The sequence below is a fragment of the Suncus etruscus genome, chromosome 12 (assembly GCF_024139225.1).
Source record: "Suncus etruscus isolate mSunEtr1 chromosome 12, mSunEtr1.pri.cur, whole genome shotgun sequence".
NCBI lineage: Eukaryota > Metazoa > Chordata > Mammalia > Eulipotyphla > Soricidae > Suncus > Suncus etruscus.
The window spans coordinates 66129046-66147775 of record NC_064859.1 but is presented as its reverse complement, the minus strand read 5'-3'; the positions used below and the strand labels follow the sequence as shown (position 1 = coordinate 66147775).

Sequence of the window (18730 nt, the reverse complement as noted above, 5' to 3'; positions counted from 1 at the left end):
TAGTTAGAAGGGGATAAGAGACAAGAATGTATTCATTTCTTCAAGGTTCTCTTGTTTTGTATCATAGATATTCTCAAAGTAGTCTCTGATTACCCTTGAATTTCTGTAGTGTCAGTTGTGACCTCCCCCTTTTCATTTCTGATTCTGCTTACTAAGTTTCTCTCTTTGTGAGTCTCTAATCCACTGATTGTTCAGCAGTGAACTGCTTAACTTCCAGATTTTACAATTATTTCTCCAAGTCTGTAATTCACTTTGATTTTTAGTGCTTTATGGTCTGAGAAGATAGCACCAACAATTTCTGTCCTCCTCATTTTATGGAGGTATGCATTAATGTACTAGCATGTGGTCTATCTTGAAGACTGTGTCAGGTGCTTGGAGAAGAATGTGTATTCAGTTTTCTGAGGATGAAGAGCTCTCTATATCTACTAAGACACTCTCTTCTATATCTTCCTTCTGAGCATTATATCATTGCTATCATTTGCTATATCATTGTTATCCTAGCTGACCTTTTAAGAAGTGACAAGGTGACATTAAAGTCTCCCACTATTATTGTGTTGCTACTGATGTCTTTCTTTAAGATTATCAGCAGTTGTTTTAAGTATTTTGCTGCCCATAATTTGGTGTGTATATGTTTAGAAGTGTGATTTCTTCTTGGTGTACAATCCCTTAATTAGTAAAAAATGCCCATCTCTGTCCCTTATAATATTTTAAGCATAATATCCATGTTATCTGATATTAGTATGGCCATTCAGCCTTTTTAAAGGAGTTCTTTGCTTGAAATATTGTTCTTCAGCCTTTAAATTTAAGTCTATGTTTGCTCATACTGTTGTGCACCTCAAAAGAAATAATACCCAGGATACAAGAGCCACTCACCGTGTGAGAGAAACTATTCACCCAATACCCATCAGATAAGGGGCTAATATCCAAAATATACAGGGAACTGACAGAACTTTACAAGAAAAAAAATCTAATCTCATCAAAAAATGGGGAGAAGAAATGAACAGACACTTAGATAAAAAAGAAATACAAATGACCAAAAGGCACATAAAAAATGCTCCTCATCACTGATCATCAGGGAGATACAAATAAAAAACAACGATAAGATACCGTCTCACACCACAGAGATTGGCACACATCACAGAATGAGAACAATCAGTGCTGGCGGGGATGTAGAGAGAAAGGAACTCTTATCCACTGCTGGTGGGAATGCTGTCTAGTCCAACCCCTATGGAAAGCAATATGGAGATTCCTCCAAAAACTGATAATTGAGCTCCCATTTGAACCAGCTATTCCACTCCTAGGGATATACCCTAGGAACACAAGAATACAATACAAAAACCCCTTCCTCACACCTATATTTATTGCAGCACTATTCATAATAGCCAGGCTCTGGAAACAACCAAGATACCCTTCAACAGATGAATGGCTAAAGAAACTCTGGTACATATACACAATGGAATATTATGCAGCCGTCAGGAGAGATGAAGTCATGAAATTTTCCTGTACATGGATGTTCATCGAGTCTATCATGCTGAGTGAAATAAGTCAGAGGGAGAGAGAGAGACGCAGAATAATCTCACTCATCTTTGGTTTTTAAGAAAAATAAAAGTCATTTTTGCAACAATCCTTAGAGACAATGAGTTGAGGGCTGGAACTTCCAGCTCACTTCATGAAGCTCACCGCAAAGAATAGTGAGATAACTACACTGAGAACTACCATAATCATGTGAATGAATGAGGAAACTGGAAAGTCTGTCTAGAGTACAGGTTGGAGTGGGGTGGGATGGAGGGAGATTTGGGACATTGGTGGTGGGAATGTTGCACTGGTGAAGGGGGTGTTCTTTACATGATTGAAACCTAATCACAATCATATTTGTAATCAAGATGTTTAAATAAAGAAAAAACCATTTCCTGTATGCATTCTATTCAATAAAACATTCTTAATAATGTTGATTTTTATAAAGATTTTCTTTCCAAATCTCTGGAATAAATCATCTCCAATGATTCTTATGAGTTTTTTGTTGAATTTCTCTAATACTTCTGTTGTCATTTGTTTATATTCTTTAAGGATTTTTTTCATAATCTGATCATTTATTTTAAGCCTTTTTTTTTCTAACCTCTTGTCTTGTATGGAGTTGTTTGCAGCTCATCCTTCAGCTCACTAATTCTGTCCTCAGCACTGAGGCCTTCCAGTGAGTGTTTATTTTTGCCTATCAATTTTTCAACCCGGTCATTTCAGTTTAAATTTTTCTCGTGTCTGCATTCATATCTTCTTGAGTCTTGGCTGTGTTTTGTTCGGTTTGTTTCATTTTCAATGTTCTTTGAGTATTATCCATTTTTCTTCTCTAAAAACAGTAACTGAAAGTTATATAGTTGGCTGGTATTTTTTGGGTCATCAGAGCTAACATCTTCATTCTCTAAGAATGGTGGCATTCATTATCCATTGTCATATTTGCAGTGTGGTGATTTCTAGGTGCTGTGCTGAGGTTAATTGACTTGGAGAAATTTGCAGCCTAGGAGCAAAACGTTCCTCTTTGCCTTTGGGCATTGCCAACTAACCCTGTCTGAAAATTTTTCTATCACTTTTTTTTTCTAACACATCCTTCAGTGTCATAACATTTTGTGTATGCATTTATTTGATTCACTAAATTCCTCAAACTTTGATCATTTCATTTTAATTCAAAATATTTTAAATTTGTCTTGAGAAATTTCTACTTTGAACCTTATATTTTTTGAAATGTGGCATTATCTTAATTTCGTATTTTCTCTAATTATATTTCTGTTATGATTTCTACTTTTTAATTTTATGGTGGGCCAGGAACAAAAGACTCCATGATTTGACTCAAAATGTGAACTATCTTGGTGATTCTTTCATGCCGTCTTGAGAAAAAAAAAGTGTTACCTCATTGATCACCAGGGTTGATTCGGCTGATCTGGCTGGTTAGGTGGGTGTCCCCTTCCTCCCTCACTGTTTTAAGTGCATCCCTCCTGAAGCAGCATGCTTGGTCGATGAGGATAGCCTTCCCTGAATAGACATGGACTGTTCTTCAGTCAAGGGTATAAGAGTAGCTGAGCTCCCCTGCTAGAATCTTCAAACAAGCTCTTTTTATTTCTTATTTCCTTCCTTCCTTCCTTCCTTCCTTCCTTCCTTCCTTCCTTCCTTCCTTCCTTCCTTCCTTCCTTCCTTCCTTCCTTCCTTCCTTCCTTCCTTCCTTCCTTCTTCTTCCCTTCTTCCTTCCATTCTTCTTCCTTCCTTTCTTTCTCTCTTTTCTTTCTTCCTTCCTTTCTTTCTCTCTTTTCTTTCTTTTTCTTTCTTTCTTTCTTTCTTTCTTTCTTTCTTTCTTTCTTTCTTTCTTTCTTTCTTTCTTTCTTTCTTTCTTTCTTTCTTTCTTTCTTTCTTTCTTTCTCTCTCTCTCGTTCTTCTTTCTTTCTTTCTTTCTTTCTTCTTTCTCTCTCTCTTTCTTTCTTACTTTCTTTCTTTCTATTTTATATTTCTTTCTTTCTTTCTTCTTTCTAAACATGAATTAAACCCTCTTGTAATCTGCTAAGAGAACTAACTGTCTGTGTATTTTTCTGAGAAGAGGTCACAATGATCTTGGAATTTTGTTTTTATTTAAGTATCTGCACCATTGCTTAACTTGGTGTTTAATACAATGCCATAATAAATGAAGGAATCATTTATTTCTATGGATTCCACAGTTCCAAACCACTTAAACTTAAAATTTGTCATGAGATTTTAGTGATAACAAAAGCTGCTAAAATGTATTACTAAGGATGAATTAAAAAACAGTAATTCTGTATAATAAATGTATTTTTATTTCTATTGATCTTTTTTTTTTTTTTTTTTTTGGTTTTTGGGCCACACCCTGTGACGCTCAGGGGTTACTCCTGGCTATGTGCTCAGAAGTCACTCCTGGCTTGGGGGACCATATGGGACACTGGGGGATCGAACCATGGTTTGTCCTAGGCTAGCGCTGGCAAGGCAGACACCTTACCTCTAGCGCCATGGCGCTGGCCCCCTATTGATCATTTTTAATCAATATTCTTCACAGAATCCCAAACCTTAGTCTTCATATTACATTAAAATAATTTTTCCACTACAGTATCTTAATATATCATTAGAAATGAATTTTAAATTTTTCAAGCAATAATAAAAACAAATGAAATTCTATAACATTTCTCATCATTAAAGACCTTACATCTCCAGACCTAATCAGAAGGCCAACTAGTCTTAGTCTTTCTGAGATTGAATTAGGCAACACAGTAAGGGACTATAGAACTTCTATCTACAATTGCCTTCTTTCATCCAGTTTTACCAGTTTCTCCATTGCACATACCCACTTATTTGTTCAACTGAATGGTGAAATGAACCAGAATTTGCTCAATAAATCTGTGGACAGTTAACATGGCCACTGTTGCTATAATATATGTCAATATGGGTTAAAAGAAATAACTATGATCTAGAGGAGTAGTACATTCTTTTTTTTTACCACACATATCTTTATCCTCACATTTTAACTTCCAAATATATAAAAAAAAATATATTTTTGTCACTCTAAAGTGGCAAACTTTTCCAAACAGGAGCCAAGTATATAGGGGGATTAACATTCATTTTGTGTTGAACAGAAGAACATAGTATTTTGGGAGAGGCCTTTTTAACGAAAAATAAGCAATGATAAATACAGTATGCTCAGCTTTTAGGAGGAAGTAAAAGAAATCGTGTTTAATTTCACAGTAATGCATAGAATAAAACTCCAAGTAAGGTGCCTTTTGCTCTCCAGTGTATCGTCCTGCTTAGCCTTAATCCTTTCCCCCTTTCCTTTGAGCAGGGCAAGGGTCGCTTTTTCTGAACTTTTCCACATGACCACAGTCTCTCTTTTCTCTCACTTTTCATGAGAAAAAAACTATCTGCAAATGTACCCCACTATCTTTTGTACTTTTCTGTGCCCCCACTACCTTGTCTACAGTTCTATGTCAGACAGTCACCATACATATATATAGGAGGAGTTCTCTGCAGCCAAGTGTAGACTGTATGTTACTTTCTCTTTCTTTGATCATGAATATTAATCTTGACAGGCGAAGTTCATTTGCTTGGAGAAAACTATGGGCAAACGCCCTTTGAACCACATTTCCATATGTCATTATCTCAGACTATCCCTAGTGTGTGTGTACTCTGTCATGCCAGGGAGTTAGTAGACAACAGAGACCCCTTTGGAAATCTTTGAAAAGGGACACTTTTTGGAAATCTGCCACCTCAATTTGATACATATCGAGTGGGTGTTCCCCACTCCCTGATCTTCAGTCCAGCTATTTATAGTAAGAGTAAGAAAAATTTTCTTTATTTGGGCTGTGAAAACACATTAAAAGTAATTTAAGTGAAGTGATCTGTAGCACATGGCACAAGAGGTCTTTCATAAAGATCCTTTGGGAATAAGGTTTACTAAAGTCCTTTCCCTAATTCTAAAACTTCAATTTTTTTTTCCTCCATACCTGGTGATGCGCAGAAATTTTCCTGGCTATGCACTCAGAAATTGTTCTTGGCTTTGGGGAGTATATGGGATGCCCAGGGATCGAACTGCTATCCGTTCTAGGCCTTACCACAAGTAACACTGCTCCAGCATCCTAAAACTCCAATTCTATGAATGCAGTTGGGGCTATATATTGAAAGAGAAAAATAGAATAAAAGAGCATTCTGAGTAAAGCTATGAAATAGAATACACTTACCACTTCTTCATGGGTTGCATGTTCTACATTAATGCCATTAACCTAAATAGATGACAAATGAATAATTAACGGATCATGATTGATTATTGTAAATTTACAATAAGAAAGCAGAAAAAATAAAAATTGAGATTTAAAACACTGACCTGTAAAACAGCATCTCCTATGAATAACATCCCTGACTGGTCAGCTGCAGGGATGCAAAAGTGGCAAAATATTAGGAGAAATTCAGTTATATCATGATTTGCTATGGCATACAATTAGCTTGGTTTTTGAGCATCTGAAATGACTTGTGTATTTTTTGCAGGCTGGGATGTATAAAGTGTACCTGTAGGTACAGGGTGAATATAGGTGTCAATGTGGTAAGCATAACTATGCATGCATGTGTGTCTGGTACATGGATATATGAATCAGTGGGTGTTTATGTGGGCATGTTTGTACTTTTCTGTGGACACACATGTCAATATCAGTGTGAAAATGGTGCATAGGTGAGGATGTGTGCACATATGAGATGTGAGCAAGTGTGTCTGTGGGAGTGAAGGTGTGTTTTATAAATGTGTATGAGCAAATGTGTATATGTGTTTGGATGTGAATGTGGATGTGAAAGAATATATATATATATATATTCATAGAATATAGATAATGTGTGTTTGTGTCTGTGTGTGTGTGTGTCCAAATATGTGTGCCTGTGTGGCCAGGAGTGAGCATGAGGGATTTGGGTGCTTGTGGATATGTGTGTATGTCTGAATATATGGGTGAAGTGTTTGTGCAAAGGTATACATGGTGTGGGAAAATACTAGCAGCACAGCAAAAAACAGTACCATTCACAGCACCAAGCTAAAGAAGGCAATTTTAAGCACATTAAGAGAGTTACTTTCCAAATACAGAAGACTTGTTTAATAAGGACCACAAATGTCATTTGTTCCTAATGAAGGATTTCATTATATTATGTGGAAAGCATGATTCCTCATTTTTTTTTATTGTTGACAGACAATAAAATTGGAATCCCAGAAGCCACTTAGCATTTTCTCTCTTTCTCAGGAACAAATTTACACAGACTACTTTAATTAAAGAGATGGTGCCAAGATTATGAAAGGAAAAATGAAGAAAAACTTTTTATTGTAAAGTTTGAATATAATAACTATAGCATTATTTCCACTTAACCTTTCTATTTTCATAAAGGCAGAGAGGTAATTCCTTTAAAATACTGAATAAATTTGCACAAGATATAAGGCACTGTTAGACTTTTTTCCTTCATATAGACTTGTTTAATTTTGTCTTTGACCAAATATTGAAAACCAATTAAAATACCTTTTTTTGAATAGAATTCCATTTAGATTTTATAACCATAGTTATGTCAAATGCTAAAATTATCTGCAGTATTGAAATTAGTATTTTTAAATAAAATATAGTTCTCATATTACTTATATAATGGAACTGGTTTTAGATAATAAAATGTTTACTTATTTGAATACTTTTCCCAAAATAAACTTTCATGACCCACTCAGATCTATTCTCAGATTGGTAACCTTTTGGTTATATTAGTTTTTTTCAAAATATCCCCCTCATCTCTTTACCTCTCTTCCTCTCTTTTCCTCCTTGTATGTCTCAGTGTCTTTCCATATTCCTCTGTCTCTATTTCTCTCACCTCACCCACCTTCTGTAATGTATCTTCGCTGTTAACTTTGCTGGGTATTTGTGAATCCAAGAACAGTCCCCAGAATGAGAAATTACTTCCCATCCCCTTGTCCCCTTTCGGGGGAAGACCTTGGTAAAATTTATCCGCAGCAAATAATAATCCACACAGACAAGAAGGATAGGGTGTAAAAGATTGGGCAAGGAGAGCCAGAGAATCCTCCTGCAGCCAGCAGCTTTCACAGAAGGCCCCTCTCCCCTGTCCACCAAGCTATTTATTGCCAACTCCACAGCGCCCCACCTGGAAGTGCTAGGTGGGGCAATAGTCACAGAACAATCCTAAGGAAACACTTTTATATACAACAATTCCAAGAATCATCTTATGGAAACTTTTTCATATACTACAACCTTCCATCTCCCAACTTTCTCTAAGTATATATGTCATCTTCGATTTTATTCATCCTCCTTTCATTTTGCTACTAAACTGACAGTTGCTACACAACTGTCCAGTTGTGAGTTGGATCAAATGAACTTAACAAAACAGACATTAGGGATTCAGCTTCTCTTAGTTCAAGGAAAGGGATAGAAAAAGCCATGCAATGTTACAGTAGTTTGAATGTTATTTAAGAAAATATTTTGTGAAATTATATACATGATAAGTCAACATGTTTACACCAGGCTAGCTTGATAGTTCACTCTTTTCTCAACAGATTATTAAATCAAGCCTTGAAAAATCATTAGTATGCTTCCCATGCTGCAGAAAGCTAGAAATCTCAAGAGGAGAGTGTGGGTAAAGCCCCTGCCATGCCAAAGCCATGCCTGCTGATTCCATCACTCAGAATCACCATTTTGGCCATGATCACAACTCAACACCCTCTAAGATTCTTTCTGGGGACACCAATCTAACAAAACTTCAGGTATACTATCATTTGGGCTAATATCACTAGGTCTTTTCAGAATAAGTGCACACACAAACACACACACCAGCCTTCTTAGTCCAGGAGACCAGCAGCTGAGAACATGCCCCTAAAAGCCACAGTATCAGTAATAGTGCTTTGAATTTCTAGACAACATTATTTGTTTGATGCTGTCATCTATACAGGAACACAGTACTTTAACAGAATGTACAGCTAACATCAAGAGCTTACTAAACATTATGTGATTGGGTTAAAATTAATGACCACTGGAAATACAATAATTTTCCCAAATGTACTTGCTACTGTCCTTTTTCTTTAATTTTTAAACTTTCTTCTACTTTTTCTTTTTATGTTCTTTCTTTTTTTTTTAGCATTTTTTTCTTTGGTTTTTCTGGGACACACCCATTTGATGCTCAGGGGTTACTTCTAGCTAAGCGCTCAGAAATCACCCCTGGCTTGGGGGGAGCACATGGGACGCCGGGGGATCGAACTGCGGTCCTTTCTTGGCTAGCGCTTGCAAGGCAGACACCTTACCTCTAGCGCCACCTCATCAGCCCCTCTTTTTATGTTCTATTATTTTTTTCAATAAATTTGTTTAATTTATCTGAAAATAAATATATTATGGTCAATTATGTAAACTATGTGACTATATTTTAAATAAAGTAAAAATGCATGATAAATAAAATCTGTACACAAAAGTCTAAGACGTAATATATAAAAGGCATAGATGATGATATGGTGAACTTCAGATAAAGTTCTGAATTCTTTTAAGTGGGGGATGAACACCAGGAAACAAAGCACAGACAACAGAATCATTGTTTTTAGAAGGTAAATAAGAAAGAGAGGTGAAAAATGCAGATCTAGAGATAGTCAGGTTGAAACATGGTGAAAAGAAAGTAAGGCATAGGGTAATACATGTGGTGCTATACATGGTGGGCAATGGGATGGTGCATATAGTGAGGAAAGCGATTATATATATGATTAGGAATAGAGGATCTATTGGATCACGAGAGATCATTTATATGGTGAGGAGCAAGATGATGCACACAATGAAGAATTCAGTGTGGCATGAGGGAACAATGGAGTGTATAAGCGATAGAGTAAAATAAATGAAAAAGGGGGATGCAGGTATATAATGAGACATAATAGGGAATATGTTGATGAGTCAATGCAAAGGAAAAGAATGGAGGGCAGAAATAGTGAAAAATTAAGTGATATGCATTAAGAGGAATTAGTGATGCATATGTGGAGAATGGGGTATGTAGATGACAAATGACAGTATTAGATTTCATGAAGTATAAGGTGAGAAATGTGGTGATGTTTATGCTGGGGAATGGACTGATTCATAGCATAAGAAATGGACAATTTGTAGTGTTAGAGAACCTGGGTCACAGAGTGATGTTAGAGGCCTCCAGACTGAATTTGTCAATGGGTCTGGATACTCCAAACATGCTTCAAGTCTGTTTTCTTTTGCTTTGTGTATCCTATATTGTTTGTCCATGAAGGACAATTTTCAATTTTCACTTGCTAATGAATTGATAGATGCAGTTAATGTCTCAAGTATGTTCAATGAAAACATTGTAAATATAAAAAAAATTTTGATACACACGATGATGTTTTAATCACTCTTTTTCAAACATAAAACAGCTAAGTTGTCCCCATCTTAAATCTTTTCATAGATCAAAATGTTGTATCATTCTTTGTTAATATATTCTTTCCAAATACATAGTTCTTGTGTTCTAGACACAGTGATAAGATGCAATTCTTTGGTACCCATTAACTAGCTGAAAATGTTAACAAGTGTCTTAATAGATGGTGATCATTATCTTTATTTAGGTGAAAGCACTTCCATCAATAAAAAGCTATGTGACGTGTCAGAGAATAATATCCCAGGTTTTAGTGATACCATTTAAAGATGAGCTGTTTATTATTGTTAAATTGTTTTACCTCTCACATCCTGCACTGACATGTAGAAAATCAGTTTCTTGGTCTTCTGGTAAAAGAAGTATCATGTAATTGTGGAGTCATTAAGTGTGTATAATGAAGTCGGGATAATGAGTGTTTAAAATGACATATGTTGTTAATCACTCAGGGCGATGACACTCAGAAGTGAATTAAGCTATTTCTGCCTTTCTTTTTAAGCTCACAGAGAATGACAAATTTGGTTTTGTTAACAGGTGACAGGTGTACTGAGAGCCAATTGAACAATAAACCAGACTTAACCCCCTTAACCCAGGGGGAAAGAACTTGATCTGGATAAAATTTTCAGAGTTAGGGTCTGATCCAAACTAGGTATGTTTTGTTTCTGAGTGGTAAGAAGCTACTTAGGAGACAGGCTGTTAGCAGTATGAGTAGTTGTTTTGTCACAATGGGATTCAGGACAGGCTCATACTCTGACATTTCTCTCTTGATCTGATGTTTAATTATGTGAAAATAAAGCCTTGTTTGGATCTGCTCGCCCATCTCCCAGTTCACCACTTCATACAGTCAGGTTTGATCATCGAGTTAGTAAAACTTTTAACAGACATTGAGACTTTAACACAGTTCATCCAAGGCATTTTCTGGTTTCTGTAGGCCTAAAATTCCTGCCTTTATATGGGCATGAGTCTGAAAAAGAAAAAGGCCTCTTGGTCTCAGTCCTCAATCCACCCTGCAAGATCAGACAATCCCAGGGCTAGAGCAATAGTACAGTGGGTAGGATGTTTGTTCTTATGTAGCCAACCCAAGTTCTAGTCACAGCATCCAATACGGTCCCATAAACCCTACCTGGAATGGTCCTGAGCACCACAAAATGTGGCCCCCAAAACAAATAAAACCAGATCAAGTCTGAAGCAATAGTACCTTGCACAGCCTACTTGAGTTCAATCCCTTGACATCCCATATGGTTTCCTGAGCACCCCTAGGAGTAGTTCCCAAGCGCAGTCACGAGTAACCGCTGGGCACTGCAAGTTGTGATCCCCAAACCAAAAACAACAAAGAGTGTGTTGGAAATTAGACAGTCTTGAGTCCTAAAGCTATTCCTGAATAGATGATCCAAGGGAATCCAGCATAGTACAAGAGCCCATGAGCAGTCACTTTGTCAGCACACATAGCAAAGACTGTAAGGTGTTTGCCTTGCATACAGCCATGGAATGCATTTAAACCCAATTCTGCTGAGTGTGGCCTGCTCTTACTTCTACTCCCCACCTCCCCCAAATCAAGACATCATAAATTATCAAAAACTTAAATAAAAATGTCATCATAAATTTACACGAATAACAAACCACTAGCATCAGAATGAATTTGTATCAGCTTTCTGGAGATTTTGAGAGAAATTCAAAGATCAAATTAGTGTCAGGGTGATAGTACAGTGAGTAGGTCATTGGCCTTCATGTGGCCAATCTAGGTTCGATCCATACCCCATACGATCCCCACACCTGCCAGAAGTGATCCCTGCATCTAGAGCAGGGGTAAGCCCTAAGACTACTGAATGGGCCTAACCCCCCTCATTTTGTTTGTTTGTTTTTGAACCACACCTAGTGAAGCTTAGGGGTTACTCCTGGCTTGGGGACCATAATGAGGCACCAGGGATTGAACCCAGGTCTGTGCTGGATCAGCCACGTGCAAGGTAAATGCCCTACCACGGTGCAATCATTCTGGCCCCTCTCCTCAGTTTTTGTAAAGAAAATGTCAAGTTAAAATCTTTAAAAATAAAACATACTAAGGTTCAAGGAAAGTGCCTTTCCAGCAGTACTTTCAGGCTTTCAGGACCTTAGGGACAACTGGTAGAAGGAAGTTGACATTAGTGGTGGAACTGGCATTGGAACATTGTATGTCTAAAACTCAACTATGATAAACTATAAATAAGCCCATGATTAAAAGCTTATCACAAAGAATGGTAAGTGCAGTTAGGGAAATAACTACACTAACAACAATTATGACAATGATATAGAAAGAAATACAATACTTGTTTTGAAGACAGGAAGGAAATGGGAGGAAAAATAAAAAAAATAAATACACTTTATAAATCAAGTCATCTTAATAAAGAAATTTAAATCAAAATAACAATAAAGTGCAACTCCCCAGTGTCTTAAAATGACAGATTTAAACAGTAAAAAATATTTTCAATCCTAAAATAATCAGAAAATGCTGAGTTTTTTCTCCTTTATCTTCTCTTCTGCAGGATACCAAGTATTTATAAGCTAATAATACTGAGCCAATCACTTAATCAGAAAGAAAGTTCCCTACCCCTTCACACACTGCCTTAAATTGCTTCTATTTAGTGATATTTTTTTCCTCTCTGTGACGTCAGAATTATAAGAAATATTAATATTTTGATTTAAAATATACCTTCTTTTTTAAAAATCACTTCCAGAAAGATCATGTTCTCAAGTATATTGACTTAAACTATTCTTGAGACTGCTTGGCTCAAGCATTATAGAAAATTATCACAGAACTTTAAATAATTTTCTTGTGGTTCAATTCTAATTATAGCTGAAGAAATAAAAAGAGACCAGAGAAATGGCTGCTTGCCATGTACTTACACATAGCCATTAATAAAGTTATAATGACTAAGATATAAATGTAACATAAGAAGAAAAGCGTGACCTCTTATAAGATGTTGACTTAAAGCCAATTCTGCTAGTTAACAGAAGCTCAGAATAAGGGCCTAGGAAGACAGTCCACTCTCCACCCTTTATTTAGTAAAAGGTTAATTAGAAAAGTCTCTCCAATTACATCTTTGAAGTGTTTTCCAATTGACGGCCCCTTTTAGCTAAAGAAAAAAGTGATTAAAAAGTGTTAAAATTGATGGTAAAATAAATTCACAAAAGCTTAATTTTAATTAAAATTTTTATTTATGGTCTTTAAGGAACTATTTGGTCAAATTAAACTAGGTTTAGAGATTTGGGCAGAACAATTTTTTTATTTATTTCTGTGAAAACTCTGCCATTACAGCATCTTATAAAAGTGTTTAAAATTATAATATTATTTAATATAATGGTTTTCAAACTTATTTTATCTGAAAACATAAATATATCTCATAATCTGGCAAAAAACTATTGTAAATATACTGCTACATATAGTGACTGTCAGAGACTATCCTCTCCCTGTCCGCTTGGCTCTGTGACCCAGAAGTACTATGAGTTAATTAGCAATGACTTTTTGCAGACTGGAAATGTCTGTGAACCAGTTCTAGTATACAGATTTGGGAAGAGCACTTGAAAATCACTGGTTTATGCACATAAATATTCAAACATATTTTAAAAAGCTATTTTAGATATGTTATACTTGCCTTTCCAAGTCAAATTAATTGCTTCTAACTATAGTTATTTGAAGTTCTATAACTGTATTATTTGTAACATCACTGTGTTATAATCAAAATGTGTTTCTTCTTGGAAATTATCTTCTGTAAAATTCAGACCCCTTTGTCAAATATCTCAGTATTATTTTAAATGAAACTTTCTAATAAGTTTTGCAATTAACTGAACTGAATCTTATTATTTGGACTAATAATGTCTAAAAATTATTGCCTATTTCTTGTTGGAAATTCTTTAGAATGCTTTATAATGATATATATATACATATATATTTATATATAAATATTTTTTTAACTTCAAACAATATCCAGTACTGGGACTAATCATCAGACAGAGTGGATTGGACAGTGACAGCAGACTAGGGGGACCTAGGAACAACTTTAGAGATCTTATCCCTAGTCTATATTTAATATCTTCTAGGACCTTTTAAAAAAGATAATCTAAAAAGAGATTTTGGGCTCAGTTCTCTATAATGTATCAACAATATTATTAATATACATTATTGAAAAAATATATACACAAAAATGTAACTTTCTGATACCATTGTCAGGAAGAAAACTTCCTTTGCAGCTAGAGTGAGTGACATTGAAACAACTGTGGTTGAGTGATCAGAAATGATATTCCCTACAATATCCAAACCCAGGAGAAGCAGAAACAGCACAGCACAGGAGTTAAGGTACATGCCCTGCTTGCAGTGGTCCCAGGTTAATTTTTACACCATATGGTTCCCTAGTCATTGCACTGCTGGATGTGGCCTAAAGGCCCTTAAGCATCACCAGTGTGGCCTGGTAATACTTGGCAATTTGGAGCCAAAGCATTGTTCAGGTGCACATTTGCCCAATTGGCCAAAATCTCCTTTTAGGGCCCTTAAGCCTCCTGTGCACTTACTGCGAGACACAAAACAAAATAAAACAAAGTAAAACAAAACACTTAATTCCACAAATTGTATTTTCACACAATGTACAATTGTACCTGTATTCTTAAGTAATTGTGAAACATACACTACTCTAAATCCCAAAAATGTGATATTTGGAGCCCGGAGAGATAGCACAGTGGTGTTTGCCTTGCAAGCAACCGATCCAGGACCAAAGGTGGTTGGTTCAAATCCCGGTGTCCCATATGGTCCCCCGTGCCTGCCAGGAGCTATTTCTGAGCAGAAAGCCAGAAAAAAAATCCCAAAATAAAATTTAAAAATATATTAGAATATTACCTGCTTAAGTATAGTTTCATTTTGGCTTAAAATTAAGGTTTCCGGAGGCCAAACAGATAGTACAGCAGGTAAAGGAATGTCATAAGCCTTTATTTTGTGCATTTTTGAACCACAATCTGCAGAGCTCAGGACTTACTCCTGCCTCTGTGTTAGGAATAATCGGGGTTTGATTTCTGGTACCACATAAGGTCTCCCTGAGCATCATTGATCCTTGACAGAGCCAGAAGTTATCCCTGAGTATTGCAGATAGTGGTCCATAAACAAAACAAAAAATTAAAGTTTCTAAAACTTTAAATAATGTTACCATTAATTTATTGTTTGGTAAACCGATGTGGGATATGTTAAATGAATTTATTAAGATAAAATATACATATAGTTAAGAAAGGTAGTACAGTAGGAAGGGCACTTGTATTACATGTGGCTGACCTGAATTCAATCCTCAGTACTCCATATCGCCCCCCCAGCCCCCAGTCAGAGTGATTTCTGAACACTGATCCAGGAGGAAGCCCTGAAATCTGCTGGATGTATCCCACAGACAAAAATAAATAAGTAAAAAATAAAGAATATTTATACATGGTAACTTGGAGAAAAATAATCTAGGCAATACATGAAAATAAAAGTTTTCATATCAGATCAAGAGATAAAAATGAACAAGAATTAGTAAATTGATTAAACTGAATTATAATTTCAATGGGATTCTGGATGCTATCACATGGTTATATTTTCTCTGGAAAATACATTAAGGTAAACTCCTAATTTATCACAAATTTATGGCCCTTTTCAAAATCATTCACTGAAATGTTATGTAGATTTTAATCATAGCACAAAGTGCATAATCCTGTTGAATGGAAGGCAAGTAGATTTCCCCACCAATTACTATACTCCACAGCTTGTAACCCTAAAGACAAACTAGAATGAGATTAAAAGAGATGCCTCAACTACCCTGGAGTATGTTTTTTTGTGTGTGTGTACGTGTGTTTGTATGTATGTATGTGTGTTTAATCCATCTGTTCTACCCACTGTAGAGGAGAGAGAGCAATAACCCTCCAAAGGTACCAATTCAAACTAAGAGCATAAGAATCTACACCAGTTAAAACACCAACTTCAGAGTTAAAGGGCTCAGAAGACCTGTCTTGGCAAGCATATGGTGAGGAAGTCAAATCCCCAGTGTTCATATGCCTGACTGAGGTTGGTAGTCCCACTGTCTGCAATAGTAAGCATCAGAGAAATTTCCACCAAAAGGGATGAGACACCTCTAAGTACCACAGCCAAAAAAAAAAAAAAATGAAAGTATCACTACTTGGAAGCAATACTTTCAGGCACATATGATCTCAGTAACAATCATTTTCCCAGCGAATCATGGCTGAGCACCATAATCAGGCCTATGTGTGCAATCTCATCACTAGAACATCAGCTACAGTGAAGAGGAGGAAAGAATATGAAATATAAGCTCACCATTTTTAAAAATAAATGGCATTTTTCTGCACAAGACAGCCAAGAAGATGCCATCGACATAATGTCCAGGGCCCAAACCTGATAAGAGCCGCACCCAATAAGGTGGGTGCTGATCCTTGCTGTGTGTTTGGGCACAAGAGAGCCTTTATAAAAGACTGCTGCCTTGCTCCCAGTTTGCTTTTCTGCACAAGATAGCCAAAAAGATGCCATCGAACACAATCTCCAAGTCCCTATTCTATCTTTTTCACTTTACTAATTACCTCTTTGATGAAAAAAAATACTACTTAGTATTTATGCTAGACCGAGGTCTATCTATTTATACAATATGAACACTCTAAATTGGCATTCTCGGTAGCTTTTTTTTGAAGCTTTTAAACTGTGTGTTGGCAGAAGTACCACTAAGGACAGATTCATAAACACATGAATAACATCTCATCAGGGCTTTTAATCTTCAATAAGAAATAATGTGGAGAAATTTACAGTTACTTCAGAAAAGGGGGCACAAGACAAGTAGGTCATAAAAACTTGAGCTAAGATATCTTTTTACAGGAACTATTTCCAGGAGGTTTTGTTTTGGTTTTGGTGTGGGCTGTTGAAAGGATAAGAGTGTGAACTTAGATGGAGAGCATACTCCTTGTCTAGTTATGATGATTCGAATTTCAAAAAGAAGACTGCAACTGAAATATTTTAGAATTTAAATTTCACTCCTTATCCATTTATATATTTCTATGTTTGGTTAAGTTTTATTTCAACTGAGAAAAATATTTTGTTTTTGATTGTGAGCTTCCATTCAAACTCTATGCATGCAAAAAATTTGCATGCAAAATACTGCATTTAATGTTTTTTAAAGAACTCATTCTATAGATTTGAATGGCCCTTACAAGATAAGTGAGCCTGTTTACCATAGAGAAATAGTAAAGCATACAAATCCAGCAACATTCTTATCTCTTTTTTTGTGTGTGTGTGTGTTTGTGTGTGTGTGTGTGTGTGTGTTTTGGGGGCCACACCTGGCGGTGCTCAGGGGTTACTCCTGGCTATCTGCTCAGAAATAGCTCCTGGCAGGCACGGGGGACCATATGGGACACCGGGATTCGAACCAACCACCTTTGATCCTGGATGGGCTGCTTGCAAGGCAAACACTGCTGTGCAATCTCTCCGGGCACATTCTTATCTCTTATCTTATCTAAAATCTGAAAATCCAATGAGATATGCATAGGAATTTAAGACACCTGGGCTCTTTCACTTATAAACATTTATTGAAAGAAGTCTGCATTGTCATTAGTCAATAGATTTTTTGCTCTAAGGGATGGCCCCAAAGACTTCCAACATCAGCTGTGTATAATTTAGTATCAAGTATTATTCTTAAGAAATGCATCATGAGGCTACTTACATGTTATTTGAACTTCATATAGAATATATTTGCACAACACTAGATAAAGGGTGTAAATTAAGTCATTTGTGGTAGCCTATTACAACTATGCTATAAACTACAGTATGCCCATTGCTAGATCACAAGAGGATTTTATTAACATCAGCAATGCTACCATTAACAGATTGTTATCCAGTCCTTGAAAGCCTTAGAACTTGTACTCATTTGGCCCTCTTATAAACAACAGTTCTTTGAGGTATTCATTTTTAGAATAGAGAGGTATTATCCACACTAAAGATTTGTTCTGACAATGAAGTTTTTCTTCAACATCCACTTGTATAGGTTTTCAAATTTAGGGGGCAGTCTTTGTATTGGAAATCATATAATTCTCACTGACTTTCACATTTGTAATGAATAAAAATGCTTGAGTCTTTGAAAGCAACCAAGACTACCAGTAAATTCAATATTGTCCAGACTTCCCTCTCAACACTACAAACAAAAATTTTGCTTGTGGTCTTCATCATCCTCATCATCATGACGCGGAGAGGTATGCTTCTCTATCTGGGCATTGATCCAAGTTATTAAAAGTTTCTCATATGTGATATAGGCCTGCTTCAAATTTTTATTAGTCTCTTTGCTTTCATTGAAGCATATCTTTAATAGCTTCCATCACTCTAGTCTTACTTGTCAAGATCATAGTGATAGTGGAATGGGACATGCCTTACTGGCCAGCAATAACTATCATTGGCTTTTCCCTCTTTTAGTCCTCAATCACTTTTAATTTCATTTTCAGCTCCATCACTTGTTGTGGACTCTTATTGCCAACATTAGCGATAGATTCTGTACACTTAGGGGCTATGATGGACAACACAACACAAGATTAAATCAAGCACAAGGGGAAATGATGCTATTAAGAGATTCACAGACACAGTAAACAGAAAATGTGTGAGGCTGCTGCCAGCACAAAATATTAGCAGCAATATCATAACAGTAGAAATTTGAAGACTATCACTGAATACACTGTCCATTCTTGTTCAAAATATTATGAAGTGTCTACTGTACATATCTATAATCACCTGCTTTCAGGAAATTAATGTATTCATTTAAATGAATTCAACTTGTTATAA

General features: G+C 36.0%; 1 protein-coding gene across 1 annotated transcript in view; it reads right to left on the bottom strand.

Annotated features, from left to right (window-relative positions):
* Positions 1-18730, bottom strand: part of SNTG2 (syntrophin gamma 2) — a 329060-nt gene that overhangs the window by 222239 nt on the left and 88091 nt on the right. Inside the window, exons 6-7 of the mRNA XM_049784652.1 lie at positions 5867-5910; positions 5724-5765 (exon numbers count right to left, since the gene is read on the bottom strand). Coding sequence (XP_049640609.1) covers positions 5724-5765; positions 5867-5910 — 86 coding nt within the window. The remainder of the gene's footprint in view (positions 1-5723; positions 5766-5866; positions 5911-18730) is intronic.